The sequence below is a fragment of the Humulus lupulus genome, chromosome 2, assembly GCF_963169125.1.
Source record: "Humulus lupulus chromosome 2, drHumLupu1.1, whole genome shotgun sequence".
NCBI lineage: Eukaryota > Viridiplantae > Streptophyta > Magnoliopsida > Rosales > Cannabaceae > Humulus > Humulus lupulus.
In genome coordinates this window covers 296,081,978-296,102,797 of record NC_084794.1, presented here as the reverse complement: position 1 = coordinate 296,102,797, position 20,820 = coordinate 296,081,978, and the positions used below count along the sequence as shown (strand labels likewise).

Below are 20,820 nucleotides of genomic sequence, written 5' to 3'. Positions count from 1 at the left end.
TAATAGATCATGATAGATATAGGGCTGAAAAAGGAAGGAAAGCAGCTGCTATTTACTTGACATTAGAATTTCAAGCACTAAGGAGACACTAATGGCTGACAAAGTAATAATAGTAAAGTTACTAAAGCAAAACCTTTCATAATTTGATGTGATAAAAGCAAAACTCATATTATCAGCCCTGGTTAACACAAGCAACCACAACAACTATATATGTGATGCCCTGACACTTTACATTACACCCAATAAAATACACAAAAGCAAAGCACACAGAGTAGAGAGTCATGCCAGTGTCACTTTTCCCCAAAGCTAAGATATCCCAAGAATCAGACTTTCAATCTAATCTATTCTAATAGATTATACTTTAACCAAAGTAAGTTATCTTTATCTGAAAGTATATAGCAAAAATTAAAAAGTAATAATAATAGAGGTGTACTTATTACAGCTACCAGTGTCTCAGAAGATATAAACAATTCCCTTTGGTGAGATAATTCCATCTCTTACTTGGATGCTATATATTATAGAGGAAGGGAGGGAGTGTTTACTTGAAGGGAAAGGCCATAAAATAGAAGAAGACTTTGTCTCAAGGAGAAACTTCATTGAATGTTTTTACACTGTGAATGGAACCCAACAATGGATACGCATATACAGACTTACTGACCAACCATTTTTGTTGCTGATGACATCTTTGGTCGCTCTACTACAAAAGGAATCTTGGAACTTTGACACAAGCACTTACCAGATGGTCTTCACCATTTTTTTTTTTACTTTCTTTTATTTATTTCCTCTTTCCTGTGCCAATTGAAAGGAGCTCAAAGCTTCTAAGAGTATCGTCACGACTGCCTCTTGTGCCTGCTGCAGAATTGCGGGAGAAAGAAGTGGTTTTGGACTCAAACCCGGGTTGAATTCTTTGGGTTGTTGACAGGCGACCACTGCTTGAGACCAGCCGGCTTGAACGATTCTCACTAGGCTCGCCAGAAGAGCTTGGTCGACTGCTTGATAAAACAGGCCTCTTTGAAGCACTACCATTCCGGGAAGAACTCCGAGCCCTTTCAGAATCAGGTTTCTGCTGAAATAAAAATAAAAGGAGACACAATGGACATCAATTCCAGAAATCTGACCTTGCAGGATTTTGAAAAACACAATTAAGGCACAAAGCAATACAAATTATACACAAACAAAATATGGTTGCACTGCTTGCAAAACACTTACCACATCTTTTGACGATGGTGCATCATCTGAAGTTCTGTGTCTGGAATGGTCTCCATGCAAACCATGCCCAGAGTTATTCCTTCTCGCAAAAGCCTCAACTGCACCAGAGAATCTTTCTCGAATCTCCTGTCCCACTAATGGAACATTCCAACATAAAACAACGAGCAATTAGTTTAACTTCATTAAACAAGGAGAAAAAGGCTCAAAAATTCACTGACCACATAATAGAGCTTCTAAACATGTGCAAACAATGCCCACTAGGGTAGCGAAGGTGGATGTTTCCCACTTGATCTCTCAAAAAAAAAAGAACAAACCTGAAGGTCTCTCTGTTCTCTCTGCAGATGGCCCAGGATTTAGAACCGGTTTCCCACTTGGTTGCTACAAAAGGGGGAAAAAACAGAATAAATATGGATAAGAGAGAGTATACAGAAAGCATGGATCCAAGTTCTAGTCGGTAATTTTGCAAGTGTATTGCAGATGTAATAAATAATGTACACACCCGTGCTCTTGAACTGGATCCAATCTGTGGATATTTCAGTATAGTCCAATCAAATACATAGTCAAACTGATACCCTGGAAAAAAATAGATTCTCACTCAGATAAGATTAACTCTCAAAAGATCCATAATCTGAAAAGTCCAATGCATCACTAACACATTGGTGACAAGGACTTTGAAATTGAAGCCTCAAGAATCTTTTAATAATTAACCTTCTCGAATAAATAAGTCTCGGAAAAGCCTCTTCAGATATGAGTAGTCTGGTTTGTCTTCAAACCGTAACGACCGACAATAATGGAAGTACGATGTAAATTCTGATGGATATGATTTACAAAGAACCTGTCAAAGTAGTAGGCATATCAGTATCTCCCATGCCTTTACTTTAAAAAATAACAGTGCATGGTATCAAATATCAATGGAAGTGAGCTGAAAAATTCACCACCAACCATCTGTAATGAGCTAATAATACCATATTCTCATAAGAGAGTTATAAATGCTAATTTCACTCTACACTACTTGCAAGAGCTAAAGATCATACCTCTATGGGAGTAAGCATCTTCTTTTCACTGATCTTGTCGTATTTCTGTTTTTTCGTACCTGCTTTTAATCCCTGCCAGGGAAGACTAGTAAAGAAAATAAAATAAGTAAATAATATGGTGAAACCGAGCAATGAAAAATGGATTTCAGCATATCACACAAGTATCCAACCTTCCCCTCAAAAAATACATAAGCACATAACCAAGAGACTCCAAATCATCTCTTCTGCTTTGCTCTGCATAAAGATTATATTCACAATTAGATAAAGCCCAAAAGTCTCGAGCATTACCGGGAGAAACAAATAACATATTCTCTAATTATGAATTATAAATGGCTCACCAACTCCAAGGTGAGTGTTAACACTTGCATAACGAGCTGTTCCTGTGAGATTCTTGTTTTCCCTGAAACAATAAATTAACATAATGAGCAGAAATTTGAAGGTTGAAGCAAATTTGGATCCAAGAACACAAAATTGATAATGAGAAACACACAAGTATCACCCTAATGTTTGCCCAAACCAATCTAAAAACTTGTTATTTAATATTAACATTTATAAGTTAAAACTCAGCACAGTGATAATCATTACACATGATATAAACATCTTCCACTTTACTTAAGACCATAATATTTCTCAAATATCTGCTACCTGTATGGAATGTGCTTGTGCGTCTGAAGATCCCTATACTTTTTCGCAAGACCATAGTCTATGATATATACCTGCAATAAAGATTAAAAATAAAATTAAAAAAACAGAGTGTTAGGCTGTCCCAACATCAAACTGTGAATTAATTATTCTAGCTTTGATAGATAGCATAACCAAGTTCAGGTGAACTTAACAAAAGTGACTCATAAAAGGATAAAGCCATCCCTACCCCAATTCATAAAGGTTCATAAGTTTAGGAAGTTTAGTGTCCAATATCACAATCAATGAAAATATGAATTCAAATTTAAGGTGCTGTGACACAAGAGCCAAGGTTCCAACTATCCTAGTTTATGAAATTCTGTTCTACTTTTAAGTAAATCCTCAATTATTATTTTCTCATTATGGAAGAAAAAGGAAAGTTAAATCTTTCCCAGAATTTCCCAAAAATAGAAAGATCAAACCCTAGTTTTACTCAGATTTCCAAAACCAAAAGCCATCCTCCAGACTGTATTTCAACAATGAAAAACATTGATAATTATGTTTTAACCATTATTTTCTTTCTTCATCCTGAACCTTATAATTAACATGAAATATGCCCCCTAACATAATTTAAGAGCATACAATCACAATAGTTGTTAAAATTTTATAGTACCCAGCAACATGAAGTGAGAAAGTGAGTAAGGTAAAGCCTCTTTTGGATAAAATTTCACTACAAAAGAGATACCAGGGCAGGAATACGTTCTACTAAATTGAGAACTTACATTGATGAAAATAAAGTATATTCTGCCATAAAATAAATTACTTAATTAATATGTCAAGAAACATACTGCATTCCATTACAAAACATTATTGCTACACACAAAACTCCCCAGTTCAAACATAATGTGTTACATTTTAACCAATACAAAGATCTTTACACAAAACTATACAGCCGCCAACCGTCATAAATGCATGGGTACTTTGCATTGAGAAAAATGAAATGCATGCCAAAGCAAAACCGCTGAAGAAATATACCTGGTTAGCTTTGCGCCCCAGACCCATTAAAAAGTTGTCGGGCTTAATATCACGATGAAGAAAACCACGCGAGTGCATGTATTCAACCCTGTTTATCTAGAAAAACCAGTGCAGGGCGAAAAGTGAGAATGGCAGCCATTTAAATCACATTAGAAAACCATTTCTGAAGGCAATAGCTAACTTACTAACTGATCTGCAAGCATTAACACAGTCTTCAACGTGAATTTCCGATTGCAATAATTGAAAAGGTCTTCAAGGCTTGGCCCAAGAAGATCAATAACCATGACATTGTATTCACCCTCAACTCCAAACCATTTGAGATGGGGGATGCCCGCTATATGATATAAGGTAATAAATCAACACAAATGAACTACAAGTCTACAATATTAACTAATAATTCTCAAAATCAAAACCAAAATGTTAACAGAAAAGATAGCTATATGGTCGAAAGGAAAAAAGAAGAAGAAGAAGAAGAAGAAAACCCACTTCCTCCTTGAAGAAGCATGTACAACTTTGACTCATAGTGCAATTGAGGATGCTTCGTCTTCACTGATTCCTGGAAAACAAGAATATATAAGTTGGTAATCAAGTCACAAAAATAATCATAAACTGGAACAGAGAATATCAAGTACAGATGAACTCTAGAAACTTTATACCACAATAAAATAAAAGAGGCAGGATGATTATAAATCAACTAATCCATTAACCAAGCTCAAAAGAGATGCATACACAAACAAATTTTACATGGTTTCAGAAAATGTGCGTGAACATGCACAAGTCCTTGAGTATTTTGATATTAAACTTGCAAACGTCATGCAAGACATTATCAATGTGTATAAGACGGCAATATGCACATGCACTCATGTCATGAGAGGGGTTTATAATAGACACATAGCTGCTAAAAAAAAATACAAGCTGATATTTTGAATGCCAATTGCTAAACAACTACTTCAGATGTTAACAAACCCCAATAAAGTATATAATAACTAAACAAGTAATCATATACTGATCTAAGAGAACTTTAGACATCCACAATGGCAAGCACCACTCAACAATACAACACAAAAAAAAAATAAGTAGGTGGCCACATACCAGCTTGACGGCCACCTCTTCTCCACTTTGTACATTAATCCCTGTAAGAAGAAAAATAAAGACAGAGCAACATGATCACAAACACACTAAAAGGGCCATGAAAGCATGCTAATACAACAAACCAAAGAAAGAGTCACATTAATCACATACCCAAATAAAGTTCACCAAAAGATCCGCTCCCGATCTTCCTTCCCAGCTTAAACTTCCCCCCAATAACATGCTCCATGATCTAAATCCCCAAATGAGAATATATATACAAATAAAAAAGAAACTCAAAACCCCACTTCACCTTTCTTGAGTTTCAACACAATCCCAATCCAGAACAACCAAAACTATGATCCAAATTAGCTTCCCTTCAACCAAAAAGATCATCCCCCATCTGGGTATTATTCCTAATCTTAAGCTAATATTTAAGTTAGCAATACAATCTCAGATCCATCAATTTTTTAACACAAAACCCAATGATTCAAAACCTATATTATATGAATCAAAGCTAAAAATAAAAATAAAATGCTTAAAGGTATGTAATTCCTAGAATACAAAATATGCCACACTATTGATAATCTAAACGAAACCCATTGACAATCGAACCCTAAAAAAGGTTTCTGATTATCAAACAAGGCAAGGAAACAAAAATGAGAAGGGATTGTTTTTTCTGAAAAGAAAAATATTCAGAGAAAAAAACTTCTGTTTGGGCAAAGAATGGACAGTACAAGACAGGTTTTTTAAATCGGACAATGAATCTAATGCCTGCTATTATGACGGCGAAGAAATTATAAACATGAAAATAGTTTTAAGGGTTCCGTGGAGATCTTTGGATCTGGGCTAAGGACACGGATTGATTTTTCTCGGAAACAACTAATAAAATTAAAAAAGACAGAATTTTTATCGGAAATTTTTTCTGGGTATGAGAGAGAACAAAAGAAAAATTGAGATGAGAGAGAGAGAGAGGAAGAGGTTACTCCGGGAAAGGAGAGGAAAATGGATGAGAAAGTGGATGATTGTGAGGGAAAAAGCTAAGCTTGATGATATTATTGGTTTTTTTTTAATTATTATTATATATTTTTAGGACAAATTCATTTTTTTTAAATAAAAAAGAATATAATTTAACGACTGAGAAGTGTCCAAACTATACTTGAACTGCTATAAAATGGAGATACCGCACGTGTTAGAAGTGGCACGTGGGAACAGAGTAGGTTTTTTTATTTTTATTTTATTATTATTCTATTTTTTTTAGGGAGAGTTATAAATAAAGTTGTAATAAATGGAGAAATAAAAAAGGTTTCTTTTCTTTGTGACCAAGAAAAAAATGTATTTAGATTCCAGTTCCATTCATGTAAAAAAAATAATTATTCTCTTTCACACTAAAAAAAAGGACAAAATCGAATTTATCATTATTATATATATGTAGAAATATTTTTTTGCCTCAAGAAAATATTTTAGAAAATAAAATCTCAGATAGATATGAAAATTTGGAGGAACTATAACAACAAGAAAAATGATGTGCCCACCACCAATAATATACTCAAAATTATTTATTTAGAAAAATAATAATTGAATTTAAATATTTAGGCTTGCAAAAATGGCATAACAAGTGTAAAACATTTTTAAAGAATTTTAATATATAATGGAATTTGGTTAAAAGGGTATTATAGTTTATTATTATTATTATTATCAAATGGTGTATGAGTATGACAAAATTATAAAATGATAGTATCACTACAAATGTGTCCTAACAAAGACAAAATGATTCTTAAATTTTAATTGGATGTATTAAAAAAATTAATGTAAAAATAATTTTGAAAGAAAATAAGAAAGTGAGAACACTATTAGACTTTCTTTGATTAATGATTAGACAGATGGCGTGCCTTTTTTTTCTTTCGCTTTCTGTTTTGCTTTTCTATTACTTGTTTAGATTCTGTATTTTAACAAATTATTTTTTATACCTTATATTTTATAAAATAGTTCAAATAGAACCCTAAATCCGATTTTGGTCAAAGTTTTCTCAACTGAAATCACAAATAATTCACCAAACTAACATTTTAGAACAAAAATAAAATCATTCTGTTTAAAAACTGTGTTGTTATATTCAATTTTGTCTTTATTAAATTTGAGTTTATGGATCTATTTGAACCATTTTACAAAATATAGGGTCAAAAATAAACTTTTAAAATACATGGTCCAAACAGGTAATCAGAAAAAATACAGGGTCCAAAAAATTATAAACCCGTCTTTAAATAAAGGATTAGAAAGATAATAATGAGATTGTCCAAAAATAGTGCAAAGACCTAAAATTAAAAAAGTATTAACACAAGATTGATTTACATTTATACATGCAATTAATAACAATAATGATAATAATATTAAGGAGTCTTGTGAGTGAGTGGGGTCTAAAAATGTCCCATGGTATTTGAGGTGTTGCTTTTATAAGCTTACAAAGAGATAAATAGTTGGTAATTGATTTGACCTAAATATTATTTATTGGGGTATGTGGACCAATGATAGATGTATGTCCCTCTTATTTTGTTTTCTTAACCTTATGCAAGGCTCATCTTGGCCAATACATACATGTGTATTATAATAATGTCATTCCTAATTAATAATTGAGGATTTGAATTTTGAACCAACTTGAGCCTTAAACTAGTACAATATGTACTCAAGATACTTGTATATATTTGGTGTTTGAATATTCAAGGGTACCTACTAGAAAGGCCAAGGTGACATTTTAGATGTATTATAATTTCTAATAAGGCTAATTTTGTAGGCTTTTACCTTAACACTATGTTTGGCAAATAAGAAAAGAGGAGGGAAATAAATAGTAGAAGGGAAAAGTGGAAAAATATAGAAAAATAAGATGATGGGTAGGAAAGAAAATGGAAGGAAGGGAAAAATAAGTGATTTTTTTAGTGGGGCCTATTATTATTATTATTTTCTCTTCAAATTAGAATGAAAAGAGGAAAGTATATGTGTTGTTTGGTAACCATTAAAAAAACAGTTTTTTTATTTATTTAATTAAAAATTTGACAATTAAACATAAAATAGTGTTTGGTAACTTTATTTTTATTTTTTATTTTTTTTAATTTTAAACAAAATTTATTAAATTTTGAAAATAGAAAATTTTCACTTTTAAATTTTTTTTAAATTGTTTTCAACTTTTAGTTTTTTTTTCTTCTCTTCTTCAAATCACCACCTCATTTTATATTGCTAAACAAAACATAAAAATAAAAGTTATCAAACGCATTTATTATTTTCTATTTTTAAAAACAAAAATAGTTATCAAACATTTTTTTATTTTTTAAAAATAAAAAACAAAAATAAAAATAATATTTTCATTTTTGTGTTTAAAAAATTTAAAAACAAAAATTTTACCAAACACAACCAAAGTTTTAAAAACACAAATGAAGGTGTTAACTCTCATTTTTCATTAACAATATCTTTGTTGTAAGAATAATTAAGAAGATGCAGAAAATGAGAAAATTACACACAAAAAACTTATAACAAAAATAATTTTGAGAAATTGGAGTATTATTATTATTGAAGTGTTTTTTTTTAACAAAACTTTCTGCCCCCTTTCAACAAGGTTTACCTTTTTTATTTATAAAATAAGAGGTTCACAATTTACTATAATGTCATTAATCTCCTTTCTCGTGCGAGCTCCAGGTCGAGGTCAGGTCATGTTATCGCAATGACGAAGGACTCGAGTGACTTGCCAAGTGTTTGATGAATGAGCTTTTCACACTAGCGAGTTATAGTTAACCTCCTCGCTTGATGAAATATATATTAGATTAAAATAAACATAGGCATATGAACAATCATATATACATGTAGGCATAATTAATATATAGAATGAACATATACAAAAGGAATATCGAATATTGTATACCTCCAATCATTTCAATTGATAATCTTGATCTAGTTTTAGATCTACAAAAGAAAAGAAAAAGAAGTTAGAAAGAGTACACGGGCTTCCAAGCTCTAACTAACTATTTTTAGATAGAGTTACTGAAAGTCAGAATGAGCAGCGAGCTTGGGGACTGATACTCTATATTTATAAAGTGAGACATACCATCAGAGTCTCTGCCACAGATGGAGATATTCTCTCAATCAATTGGGATATGAAAAATCGAGTAACAACAAAATCAGATAACAAATAATGTTGACCATTAATTAAAATATTTTGTTAATAAATTAAATATTGACTTTTAATATATTAAAACAATTAGTTGTAACAAATTAATTTTATATAATAAATAAATAAATATGCTAACAACTTAGACAAACAAACAATCTTCATAATGCCAACTGACACATTTTTTCTTCCTTATGTTTTTCATGGGCAGCATAATAAAAATTACTAATTTTTCTACACAAATTTCATATTAATAATTTAAGAGTAATATAACAATATCACAATAAATCAATTTTCTTAACTATCCAATGTACCAACCAAACATAGTGTAAAGTTAAGTGGGATTTGTTCACCCAAAAGAGAAGTGTAAGTTAGGTAAAGTAAAGATATTGCTCCTCAATCTATCTATCTATTCCATTTCTATGTGCAAAAAAGAGAAAAAACAGTGGGAAAGTATCATTGATTTGATGTGTCACTACTAGTTGGTCGACACTCAAAATATATATAAATATATATATATATTCATTCATATAGTTTACATCAAATAATCCACAACATGATCATGACGTTAAAATCATTAAAAAGAAATATATTATAATGGTGCTTGTTACATTTTTGGTTTCTCCTTCTATCCTTCTAATAATTATCTTAACTTTTTTCTCTTCATATGATTTATCTTCTAATATTATTTCGTTGTAATAATATCTCATAGTTGTTAAATTAGAAGCATTAATTTCCTTTTATTCTTATAGATGAGGTTTTGAGTTTAATCATTTGTTGCCTTATCAATAACATGAATATATTTATAGGATGTTACAAAAAAGTAAAAATAATATTGTATTAATTAACTTGATCCTCAAATTCATGTTGTGTTTATTAATGATTAGTATATATATTCTATATAAAAAGCTTGTAGATAAAAAAAAATTAATTTTTTTTTGTTAACTTAAACGGAATATTTTAAATATTTAATAGAATAAATTTTTAAAACTAATTAAAATATATATTTATTAATTATATTAATATAAATTTAAATATTATAAAATATCATTATTATAATAATATTTAATACAATATTAGATATTTATTAATTATATTAATATAATTCAAATGTTATAAAATATAATTATTATAATAATATATAATACATAATAAATACATTATACACAAAAGTAGTATGTATAAATAGTATGATTATGTAACTAAATAATAAATTATAATAATATTTATCTTTTATCAAGAATAAATAATCTTCTTCTTTAATCATCGATGTGTGATTTGAATAATATTATAAATCTTAAATAAGGTAGTTTGTGATAAAAAATATTATCATATTTTATTTTAAAAAAAAACTATAAGTAATGTTTTGACTTAATTTTTTTAATATATTTATGCATTCTTTTATGTATAATATTATTTATTTATTTATTTAAAATTGACATGATATTTATAAAAATTTAATAAAAATAATTAATAATATTTTTAAATAATATTAAGTACCTAACACATAAATCTTTTTTTTTTTTTTGAAAAGGCACATAAATCATTTTTATTAATAGGATCTTATTTTCATGATCTTAAATTAGTATTTTCAATAGGATCTTATTTCAACGTTTTTACTAACGCCAAGTATTATTAAAGAAAAGAAAAAGTTAATTAGGTTGAAAGTCATTTTTTGTGGTAGTACTTATTTTTTTAAAAATTTGTTTTTAAGTTTTAAGTTAGTTAGCATCATTATAATCATTATGAGTAATAATTAATTTTTACGTGTTTGATTATCTATTTTAATTAATATTATTATGAAGGGTGGTAGCCCTATTGTCATTTTCTATTTTCTTTTCCTACTTCTTTTATATATACAGAGAAGAGGGGGTGATGAACGAATACAACGCATTTTTTTTTTTTTTAATATTGGTGCATCATTTTTCTATTTTCAGCACCTGTATAGATATAATCCCAAGTTTTTTTATATGACGGTGTACATTGTAGATATTTAGAATATCTTGTAAATTTTGAAAAAATTCTGAATAATTTACGGAGCCAAAAATAGAGTTTAAACTGTCAAATTTTACATGCGTACACAAAAAAATAAGCACATGTGCAATAATCAGTTTAGACCCTGTTTCGGTACCATAATTTATTTAGAATTTCTTAAAAATTTGTAGGATGTTCTATATAGATATAATGTACATCATCATATAAAAATATTTGAGATTATATTATCCAAATGCCAAAAATAGAAAAAAAAATGTACTGATATTGCAAAAAAAAAATACATTGTAGTCGCTTCCGTTATATATATATATATATATTACGTATTTTTATATAAAAGCTAAAATTTTTGTTTAATGAGGAGAGGAATTCCATCCAATCCAAAACTATTTGACCAATGAATCAGTTGACTAGAAAATTAGCAATCAAATTTTTTTAGAAGTATAAATCAATTTTAAAACTAAATACATATAAATTAGTCAATTCTAAATATTTATTTTCTCAACAGAAATATAGCCAAATTTACATATATAAAAAAAATAGGAAAAAAAAAAACAACAAACAATATATAGCAAGAAAAGTCGGTGAGGAAATAATTATATCTGTCAACTATTTTGAAAAAAAATCATTACAAAAGATACACATATATTTTCTAATTAATGAACTACAATTAATTATACAAAATGGGAAAAATAAGGAACTTTTTCAACCATAATTAATGATGATGACCCAGAAGGTTTGTTGTTCATGGGACATGATGACATGCTGCAAAATCAATCAATTGTAACAAATAAATAAAAATGGTATCTTTCAAGTTTGTAATTCTAACACAAAAATCACACAAACATGCTGAAGATCCAAGACCAAAGTAATTAATTATGACATTTTTTTTCTTGAAACTTTTTAAATTTTAGTTATTTTAAGTGGGGGTTGGTGTAACCAATATGGCTGACCAATTTGACATAATCACATCAAGTTTAACTAACAAAAACAAGACTTTTAAGCAATTTGATGTACTAATCTTACTTGCTTTAACACCAAATAAAATGTGCTTAATTGTATTCAATCACATTCATATGAATTGATTGTGATCTGTGACCATTATTTGGTCTTAAAGGGGCCAAACCAGCTACTGAACATTGGTTTTAAAGCTTCATTATGGCCACCTGCAAACCCCATTGAAGACATGTTTACAAAAACAATCATATGAATTCTCAGGCCGAATTATGAACAGATCATATCATTCACAGGTTTCCATCAAAACTTATCTGGATGAACTTTTCCACAACTGCTTTTGTCTGGAGCTTTGGCCCTTTGGGTCCTATCCAGCACAATATGCAGATGCTTTTGTAAGCAGCACAGCTCTTCAGCCATGTTAAGATACCATTTTTTCACACCACTGTTCTTCCCCTGATCCATTAATGGAAGTTCAACACTGTCTTTGCTTTGCAATGTATCAACAACACTATATCAAATCATGCTCCATTATGTATTACTTCATCACCAGTAATCTCCACAAGAGCACTGTCCGCCATTGAAATGGTGAAATCGGCTATTGTCCCTCACAATGATCTCCCTCCCTAAAATTTTTGACATAAATTTGATTGCTGTGTGACAGTCCGCACAAACCCGAATGTTCTTTGTGATTCGAATGGTTGTGCCGGCAGGGGAATTAAGGATGCCAAAGGCAATGGCGAGCCTTTCGCTGTGGCCAAACAGCAAGGTTTTCTTCTGTTCCTCATCAACATCATGGAGAACCTCATTTGTGTCAGCTACATACCCTTCTCGCTCCATCTTTTCCAAAAGAACTTTCAGAGCCTCATTAATTCTTTCGTAGTACGGGTGTGATTTGTCTCCTGCACTAAAAGCATGCACCTTGTTTTTAATCTCAATCCAGCTGCAGGCTGGCTTCTTTCTCATGCCCCTATTCCTCATACACATTCTCAACTTCGCCACCTCTTTCCATCTCCCAGAAACAGCGTAAACGTTTGACAAAAGCACGTAGGCAGCCATGTTTTCAGGATCAACAACAAATATTTTCTCAGCAACCTTTTCAGCCAGTTCGGTTTTTTTATGAACTCTACAACCAGCCAGCAATGTTAGCCATACACTTCCAGTTGGTTCTATATGCATATTTGAGATAAGATTATAAGCTTCCTCCAACCTTCCGGCTCGACCAAAGAGGTCTGCAACTGCAGCATAGTGCTCCAAACCAGGAGCAATCCCATAATTTTCAGTCATAGAATTAAAATACTCCCATGCTCTATCGATCAATCCAGCATGACTGCAGGCAGTTAATATAGCTATAAATGAGACATAACCGGGTTTTATTCCCTCTGTTTCCATTTGCTCAAATAAGGCAATGGCATCATTTCCATAGCCATTCAAAGCATATCCCATGATAATGGCCGTCCATGACACTATGTCATGTGACTCTATTCTATCGAAAATCCACCTAGCCATCCTAATGTTCCCACATTTAGCATACATGTCTACTAGCGAGCTCGCTATGTACACATTTTCATCGAATCTGCCCCTGATAATGTATCCATGGAGTTGCTTACCTAAATGAAGAGTTGTTAAGTGGGCACAAGCAGGCATGATACTCGAAAAGGTTACCGGCATTGGCTGAATTTTAGCACTTAACATCTGCCGAAAGAATCTCAGGCCTTCATCAAATGCTCCATTCTGTACACAGCCTGCAATGATGGAATTCCATGAAATGGCATCACGACGAGGTAAGAGATCGAAAACTCGACGTGAATCTTCTATTCTAGTACACTTTGCGTACATGTCAATTAAGCTGCTTCCAATGAATACATCTGAATCAAACCCACTTCTTATGGCATAACCATGAATCTCCTTACCCTTGATAACATCCACGTATTCTGCAAATATAGGAACAACACTGGACAAAGTGAAAGAATCAGGCTTTAGATTCGCATTCCCCATTTCCCTAAGCATTGACAAAGCCTCTTTATACATACCATTTTGTGCATTTCCTGCAATCACTGTATTCCACGAAACAACATCCCTTTTTGGCATCATTTCAAAGACTTTTCTCACACTATCTATCTGCAAAGCTCTTCCTGCTGCTTCCCTAAATGCAACATCTTGAGGCAACACATCTCCAAAAGATACAATTTTTCCTTTATTTAACTCGCTACTATACGCAGTCTCATCAGCAGCATTCACAAAAGATACTATTTTTTTACTTTCACTTTCAGCAAAGCTTACACTTTTAGTACAAACTCGCTTTCGTTCAGGAATTTCATCAAGCACATGAAGAGCATCAAACCTCTGCCCACCATCGCCACTCAAGCTCTGAATTTTGGAATACATATTCATGAGGGCATTGCATGTATACAAATCCGAATCCATACCATAACGAATGATAGACCCATGAACCGATTCCCCCAACCTCAAGTCCATGAGCACAGCACATGATTTTACGACCGAAGGGAACACATTGTGATCTGGGTATATCCCAAAAGCCCGCATTTCGACGAAAGAAGCCAAAGCTTGACGAAAAAGAGCATGGGAAGTGTAGCTTCTGATGATGGACTTCCATGCCAGAACGGAAGGAGAGTGGAGTGTGTGAAAGAGAAGAAGCGAGTAATGTAAGAGGTTAAAGTTTGAGTAGAGAGAAAGTAGTGTGGAGATGTGAGAAGGAGATGAGCTACCGGTGATGAGAATTTGAGCATGGAGTTGTTTGGCCTGAAACTTTGTTTTGACATTTCCAGGATTCTTGAGAATCGTTTTGAGCATTTTTTGGGTCATCAGAGGAAGAAGTCATCTGTTGTATACAGATAGAAAGACTTAATATTTAACAATATATAGGTTTGGATTTTGTAAAATACTCTAATTTTTGTACTTATGTTTCCACTTTTCTTTTTTCTTTTTTTTTTTTTAAATTATTATTCTTTTTTTTTTATTATTAATAATGGTCTTAAGGACAACTCCAACTCAGAACTAAGAATTTCACACACACACAAAAAATATACTTTATTATTATGTTATTTTATTAAATCATAATAATTATTATATACAAATTTTGATAATAAAAAACTTATTAGCCAATGGATTAATTTGATGGTTGTATGTGTAGTCAAATAATATCTTATTTTTACTTTTGAAGATAAAATATTTTGTGGATTGACCGAGTCAATAGATTAATTTAACCACAATCTCAACCGTTGCATTGTTTAGTCAAACAAAATCTTATCGTCACTTTTTCTAAATTTTGAAGATAATAAATATGGCAAATTAATTTAGGTCAATGAATTTATCTCATCTCCTCAACCGTTGCATAACGTAGTCAAATTAGACATGATTTCTTATATGTACTTATGCTATAAATATTGATTTTAGGTTTTGTACATTTTTAGACCATGTATTTTACTTTATTATCTGTTTGGACCCTGTATTTTTGACAAATTATTTTTAAGACCCTGTATTTTGTAAAATGGTTCAAATAGGCCCCTAGACCTGATTTTGATGAACAAAAAATTAAATATAACAATACAGTTCTCAAGCAGAATGACGATATTTTTATTTCGAGATATTAGTTTGATGAATTATTTTTGATTTTAGTTCAAAAAACTTTTATCTAAATCAGATTTAGGGGTCTATTTGAACTTTTTAGAAAACACAGAATCAAAAAAATAATTTTTTAAAACACAAGGTCCAAACAGGTAATGAACCAAAACACATGGTCTAAAAATACATAAACCCTTGATTTTAATTAAAACAAACTATTCAAAAATTTAGTTATAGTGTATATAAATTTTCCTACAAAAAAAAAATATATATAAAATGCATAGCTTTAAATTAGATAATGGAGTTGGCCTAAGAACAAACTAATTTCATTTAGAAATCAATTGTCCGATCAATCCAATTATCTTTAATTACGGATGAACGTGTGGACCAAACACAATTTATTTGGGAATGTAACAAAATTTTACATGATAAAAGAATTTGGTAACTTCTTTGGAATTTTTTTTGGAAAAATGGAATCAATTAAAAGTAGTAGTTTTTGGTTTCAAGATAATTAAAACATATCCAGTTTGGTTAGGATTTACACAAAAATGTTGTATTGGTAAAAGGTCTTTTTCTTTCCAATCTCCAAATGAGTACACATACATTGAACAAACTCAACATCCAACTAACACCATTCTGATTTCAACAAAGAGAGAGAACATGAACAAAATCACCTCAGTCAATGATGCCATCAAAATCACCTCAGTCAATATTTTCTACTCATTTGCTCATTGGTAGTTCTACACCAGAAGTGAACAGTTTACTTGAAATTTGAAGAACAAGAAGACCAAGGGAAGTTAGACAAAACCTATCCGAAAGACATAGAATCCAAAAGTACAAGTCTGGACTACTTAAACTAATGATAAGAAATTCACAAACAAGAAAGAAATCAATCTCAGCATTCAATATCCTATTTAATGTCAAATATAATCACTGCTTCAATGCAACAGATATACAGATATCCCAAATGGAAATGGAACCTGCAGAGCCTGAAGAAGACCAGAGATTAAAAACAGTTCAGCTTGATCTCTCGTCGGAGATTCTCAGTCGTCCTCTCTTTCAGGCGGAAGCCCACATGGCAAAAGCATTTTCTGCATAGAAAATGAGAAAGATGAATCAGTAACTTTTCATTAGAATCTATAACTGGAGAAGAATCACTAAGCAGTCATATTTTTGCCTCAGATTACAATATTAAGATCCAAGTACCAAATATCATCAATGAATTACCAAAGCATAAGCACCAGAAGCAGAAGAAAGTGTGTTGACAACATATCTTCATCGAGTTTAGTTAAATAAAGGTTGAGTGCAAACAACAGACATCATATAATATTGTTTTTTAAGTATATTAGCTGATGTTGCCACTCAACTAGAAGTTAAACAGAGCTGAGACATTAATTTTTCAGTACATTAATAATAGAAGTATTAAATATGTCATGAGCAAGCTGAAGAAGTTTCATTGCAAGTGCAAAATTGACCATTCAAAACACAGCACACACAGGGCTAGAGTGAAAGGAACATGATTTTTCATTTCAACATAGCATAGCTGTGACTGCCCAATGGCATGGAATTCCGTATAGAACTGGCAATATCACAAATGAGATAGGGTATTGTCTGAGTTCAATTTAGCTAAACTGATTGTAACAAGAGTAGAACCTGCATAAAGTTGTAGCGTTCTCTTCCAATGGATTCGTTTTCAGCAATAGCAAAGTAAGCCAGAAGTGGGTAATGTCCAACATAGGATGCATAGCTATCACGTTGAATGTTCACTGCCCATTCACTACAAAATCCCCACCAAAAATCAACCATCTCACCACAATTATATGTATATATAATTTTGTTCATAATGATATAACAATATCACAAAAATGACCCAAAAGAAATGAAAAGAAAGCACTCACAATCTGTTCAAGTCAGCATGCCCAGTACCAACATATTTCGCTTGAAGATGTTCAAGCTGGGAATTGATATTGAACCTATCACTGGCCTAAACCCACCAAACACAGAAGCCCAATGGTTAGCATTGACAAATTAACAACCACCATAATCGTATAATATATATACACACAATTGCAGCCTGGTCTAGGGTTTATACTTTAGAGTTGACAATGAATTTTTTTAAGACGGACCAAAATAACAACGCATACAACAGGGATTGAATCGACCGTGTTTCATTGCTAAATATGGTGATGCACAAGTGAAATCTGGTCTCCTAGGGTTTATAGTTTTACAGTTCAAAAAGAAATTCGGGAGAAGATGCATCCACTATCAAAGGTCAAGAATTTATTAATTAATTAAAACAAAAAAAGGAAAAAGATTTGAGAATTGAAGAAATACCTGCATATTTGGGTGTAGGAAGAAGCGTTTCGGAGGAACAGTGAGGAGCGAGCGAGAGAGCGAGTTGACTCAGCGTTGGTGGAACCTGCCAACTGATTCAAACAAATCGATGCTCTTTATTTACAAATCCTACAAATTTCTAATATTATGATACCTCTAGTTTTATAATTTATCTGATTTCTATATGTTTTTGTTATTCTTAATTCATTTAAATATAATTTTGAATTAATCAAATAAAAATTATTTATATAAAACAAAGAGATTAAAAATTAAAATTATATTTTTATATGCCCATAAGCTTATTAAAAAAAATTACAAATTGATTATTTAGGTGTTGTTTGGTAACCATTAAAAAACAGTTTTTTTATTTAATTAATTAAAAATTTGACAATTAAACATAAAATAGTGTTTAGTAACTCTATTTTTATTTCTTATTTTTTTAAATTTTAAACAAAATTTATTAAATTTTGAAAATAGAAAATTTTCACTTTCAAATTTTTTTTAAATTGTTTTCAACTTTTAGTTTTTTTTTTTCTCTTCTTCAAATCACCACCTCATTTTATATTGCTAAACAAAACATAAAAATAAAAGTTATCAAACGAATTTTTTATTTTTTATTTTTAAAAACAAAAAACAAAAATAGTTATCAAACATATTTTTATTTTTTAAAAATAAAAAACAAAAATAAAAATAATATTTCTATTTTTGTGTTTAAAAAATTCAAAAACAAAAATTTTACCAAACACAATAGTAAAGATAACTTTTTTTTCTTCTATAAATGAGTTTGGTATCTTTTAATAGGGAAAAGATGTGGCCTATTAAAAGAAATATAATTTTATTTTTGTTTCTTTATTTTTAAAAAATAAAAATATGTTTGGTAACTATTTTTGTTTTTTGTTTTTAAAAACAAAAAATAATAAACACATTTGATAACTTTTATTTTTATTTTTTGTTTAACAATATAAGGTGTTGGTTTGAAGAAGAGAAGAAAAAAAGAAAGGAAAAATTGAAAACTGTTTAAAAAAAATTTGAAAGTGAAAAAATTCTATTTTCAAAATTTAATAAATTTTAATTAAAATTTAAAAAAATAATAAATAAAAATAGAGTTACCAAACACATTTTATGTTTAATTTTCAAATTTTTAATTATGTAAACAAAAAACTATTTTTTTAAAAGTATCATTTCCCAAACTTAATACATGTGTTAAATTACCTGGTTTATAAATTACTCTATGTTAGGTCATAAATCATTTTTCATATAAAACCGATGTGATTCACATTTAGTAAGTTTAAAAAAAAATTCGAGGAACCAAATGATTATTTTAAGAAAGATTAGGGAGATCCATATATTAAAAAAAAAAGAGTAAAAAAGTACAAGTTAAATTATCAATTTTGGGGGAAAAACATTATTCATTTGCTAAAGAAACCCTTACAACTAAGGGTGAGCATCGGTCGGTTTGGGCGGTTTTTTCACAACAAAAAATTCAGAATTCGGTTTTCGGTCCGGATTGGTGCAATCCAAAAACCGACCGAACCAAACCAGTTTAAAAAAAAACCGACCGTTTTAGACCGCAGTTTGGTCGGTTAAACCGACCAAACCGAATTGATTATTGTTTATTTTAAAGTCCAGTAGCAAATGTCCCGTGCTTTTTCTATGGTCTCCAACTACCGTCTGTAGTCCGACGAATGTTTATTTTCTAAAGTTCATAGTAAATAATATACAAAGTGTGAACATATATATTCAAGAGAGAATATATATATATAAAAAAAAACTATGGCACCGTTTGAATGTTCTCGGATGTTTTAATTTTATGGTATGGGTTAGAAAAGAAGAATTGGTAACCACAAAAAGAAAACTGGCATTCCCTTTTTGATTATGATACAGCAAAACTAGGTCATTATCATAAACCCATTCTAAAACTGAAAAGACAATTTTTTTTTGGGGCCGACGATATAATGCAGAAGCCCAATTACAGGCCTTACAGCATATTCTTCTGCTGCTTGGGCACTTTTTTCTCACTAACAATAACATAACCTTCTTCCCCCAAATTCATCAACTAAACTTGTCAGCACAATCTAACATATTCCTAACGTCAATTTGAATGAGATGATTTTACACTAGCTTATCTTTCTTCTTCAATTCCAGACTCCGAAGCAGTCGCCGGAGTGGGCTGGGCAGTGCTGCCGCCGAGTCGCGTTTGCGCGGTCCGTTCCGTTCGTTTGGGCTGGGAAGAAGGATAGCGAAACAGAGAGGAAGAGGAGGAGATGAGGAGAGAGACAGAGAGGAAGAGGCTGGGCTGTTCCGTTCCGTTCGTTTGGGCAGTCGCCGGAGGGAGGAGACAGAGAGGAAGGAAGGAGGCGACACAGTAGGGGCTGAGCTGCTGAGAGTATATGCTATAGAGATAGAGAGATCGAGAGTGAGAGATGCCCTAGTAAAAAAACATATCAGATTTTTTTTAATTAATAATTATATAATATTATATTATTATATATAATAGTATTCGGTCGGTTTCGGTTCCGTCGGTCGGTCCGGATAATATTTTCAAACTGACCAAATAGTGGCGGTTTTTTCTATGTTCGATTTAATAGGTTTCGGTTTTTTCGGTGTTCAGATGGTCGGTTTATCCGATTTTTTCAGTTTTTCGGATTTTATGCTCAGCCACAACTGGGTGGGGAAAACCAGTTGGAACATAGGAGAAAGAAAGAACCCTCTTAATAAAAATAATCAATTTGTGTTTATTGAGAAGAAATTACCATAATATTGACTTGCATAAAAAACACTACGAATTTGGCAGAGTTTAATAGAAGAAAACTCCTAATATAAAATGCTTCATTA

The 20,820-nt window shown here is 31.1% G+C and overlaps 3 protein-coding genes across 4 annotated transcripts; all 3 read right to left on the bottom strand.

Annotated features, from left to right (window-relative positions):
• Positions 1–396: 396 nt before the first annotated feature.
• Positions 397–6,007, bottom strand: LOC133819974 (casein kinase 1-like protein 10). 2 transcript variants are annotated; one of them, XM_062253363.1, is made up of 14 exons: positions 5,142–6,007; positions 4,992–5,032; positions 4,386–4,455; positions 4,085–4,233; positions 3,900–3,995; positions 2,889–2,959; positions 2,582–2,643; positions 2,414–2,477; positions 2,244–2,328; positions 1,918–2,044; positions 1,709–1,782; positions 1,524–1,587; positions 1,210–1,343; positions 397–1,063 (listed from the first exon to the last, which is right to left on the bottom strand). In XM_062253363.1, exons 1-14 carry the CDS (start codon positions 5,215–5,217, stop codon positions 776–778), a joined length of 1,401 nt encoding a protein of 466 aa, XP_062109347.1. In that variant the 5' UTR covers positions 5,218–6,007; the 3' UTR covers positions 397–775. The 2 variants fall into 2 exon arrangements, with proteins under 2 accessions (XP_062109347.1, XP_062109346.1); XM_062253362.1 differs by having other exon boundaries at positions 397–1,066; positions 5,142–6,005.
• Positions 6,008–11,798: 5,791 nt separating this feature from the next.
• LOC133819973 (putative pentatricopeptide repeat-containing protein At3g23330) lies at positions 11,799–14,988 on the bottom strand. The gene has a single exon (XM_062253361.1). The coding sequence runs from the start codon at positions 14,890–14,892 to the stop codon at positions 12,613–12,615; it is 2,280 nt and encodes a 759-aa protein (XP_062109345.1). The 5' UTR covers positions 14,893–14,988; the 3' UTR covers positions 11,799–12,612.
• A 1,346-nt stretch (positions 14,989–16,334) lies between these two features.
• Positions 16,335–20,408, bottom strand: LOC133819972 (uncharacterized protein At4g14342). The gene is made up of 5 exons (XM_062253360.1): positions 20,238–20,408; positions 17,986–18,045; positions 17,550–17,635; positions 17,305–17,428; positions 16,335–16,742 (listed from the first exon to the last, which is right to left on the bottom strand). The coding sequence occupies exons 2-5, from the start codon at positions 17,989–17,991 to the stop codon at positions 16,695–16,697; spliced, it is 264 nt and encodes an 87-aa protein (XP_062109344.1). The 5' UTR covers positions 17,992–18,045; positions 20,238–20,408; the 3' UTR covers positions 16,335–16,694.
• Positions 20,409–20,820: the final 412 nt, after the last annotated feature.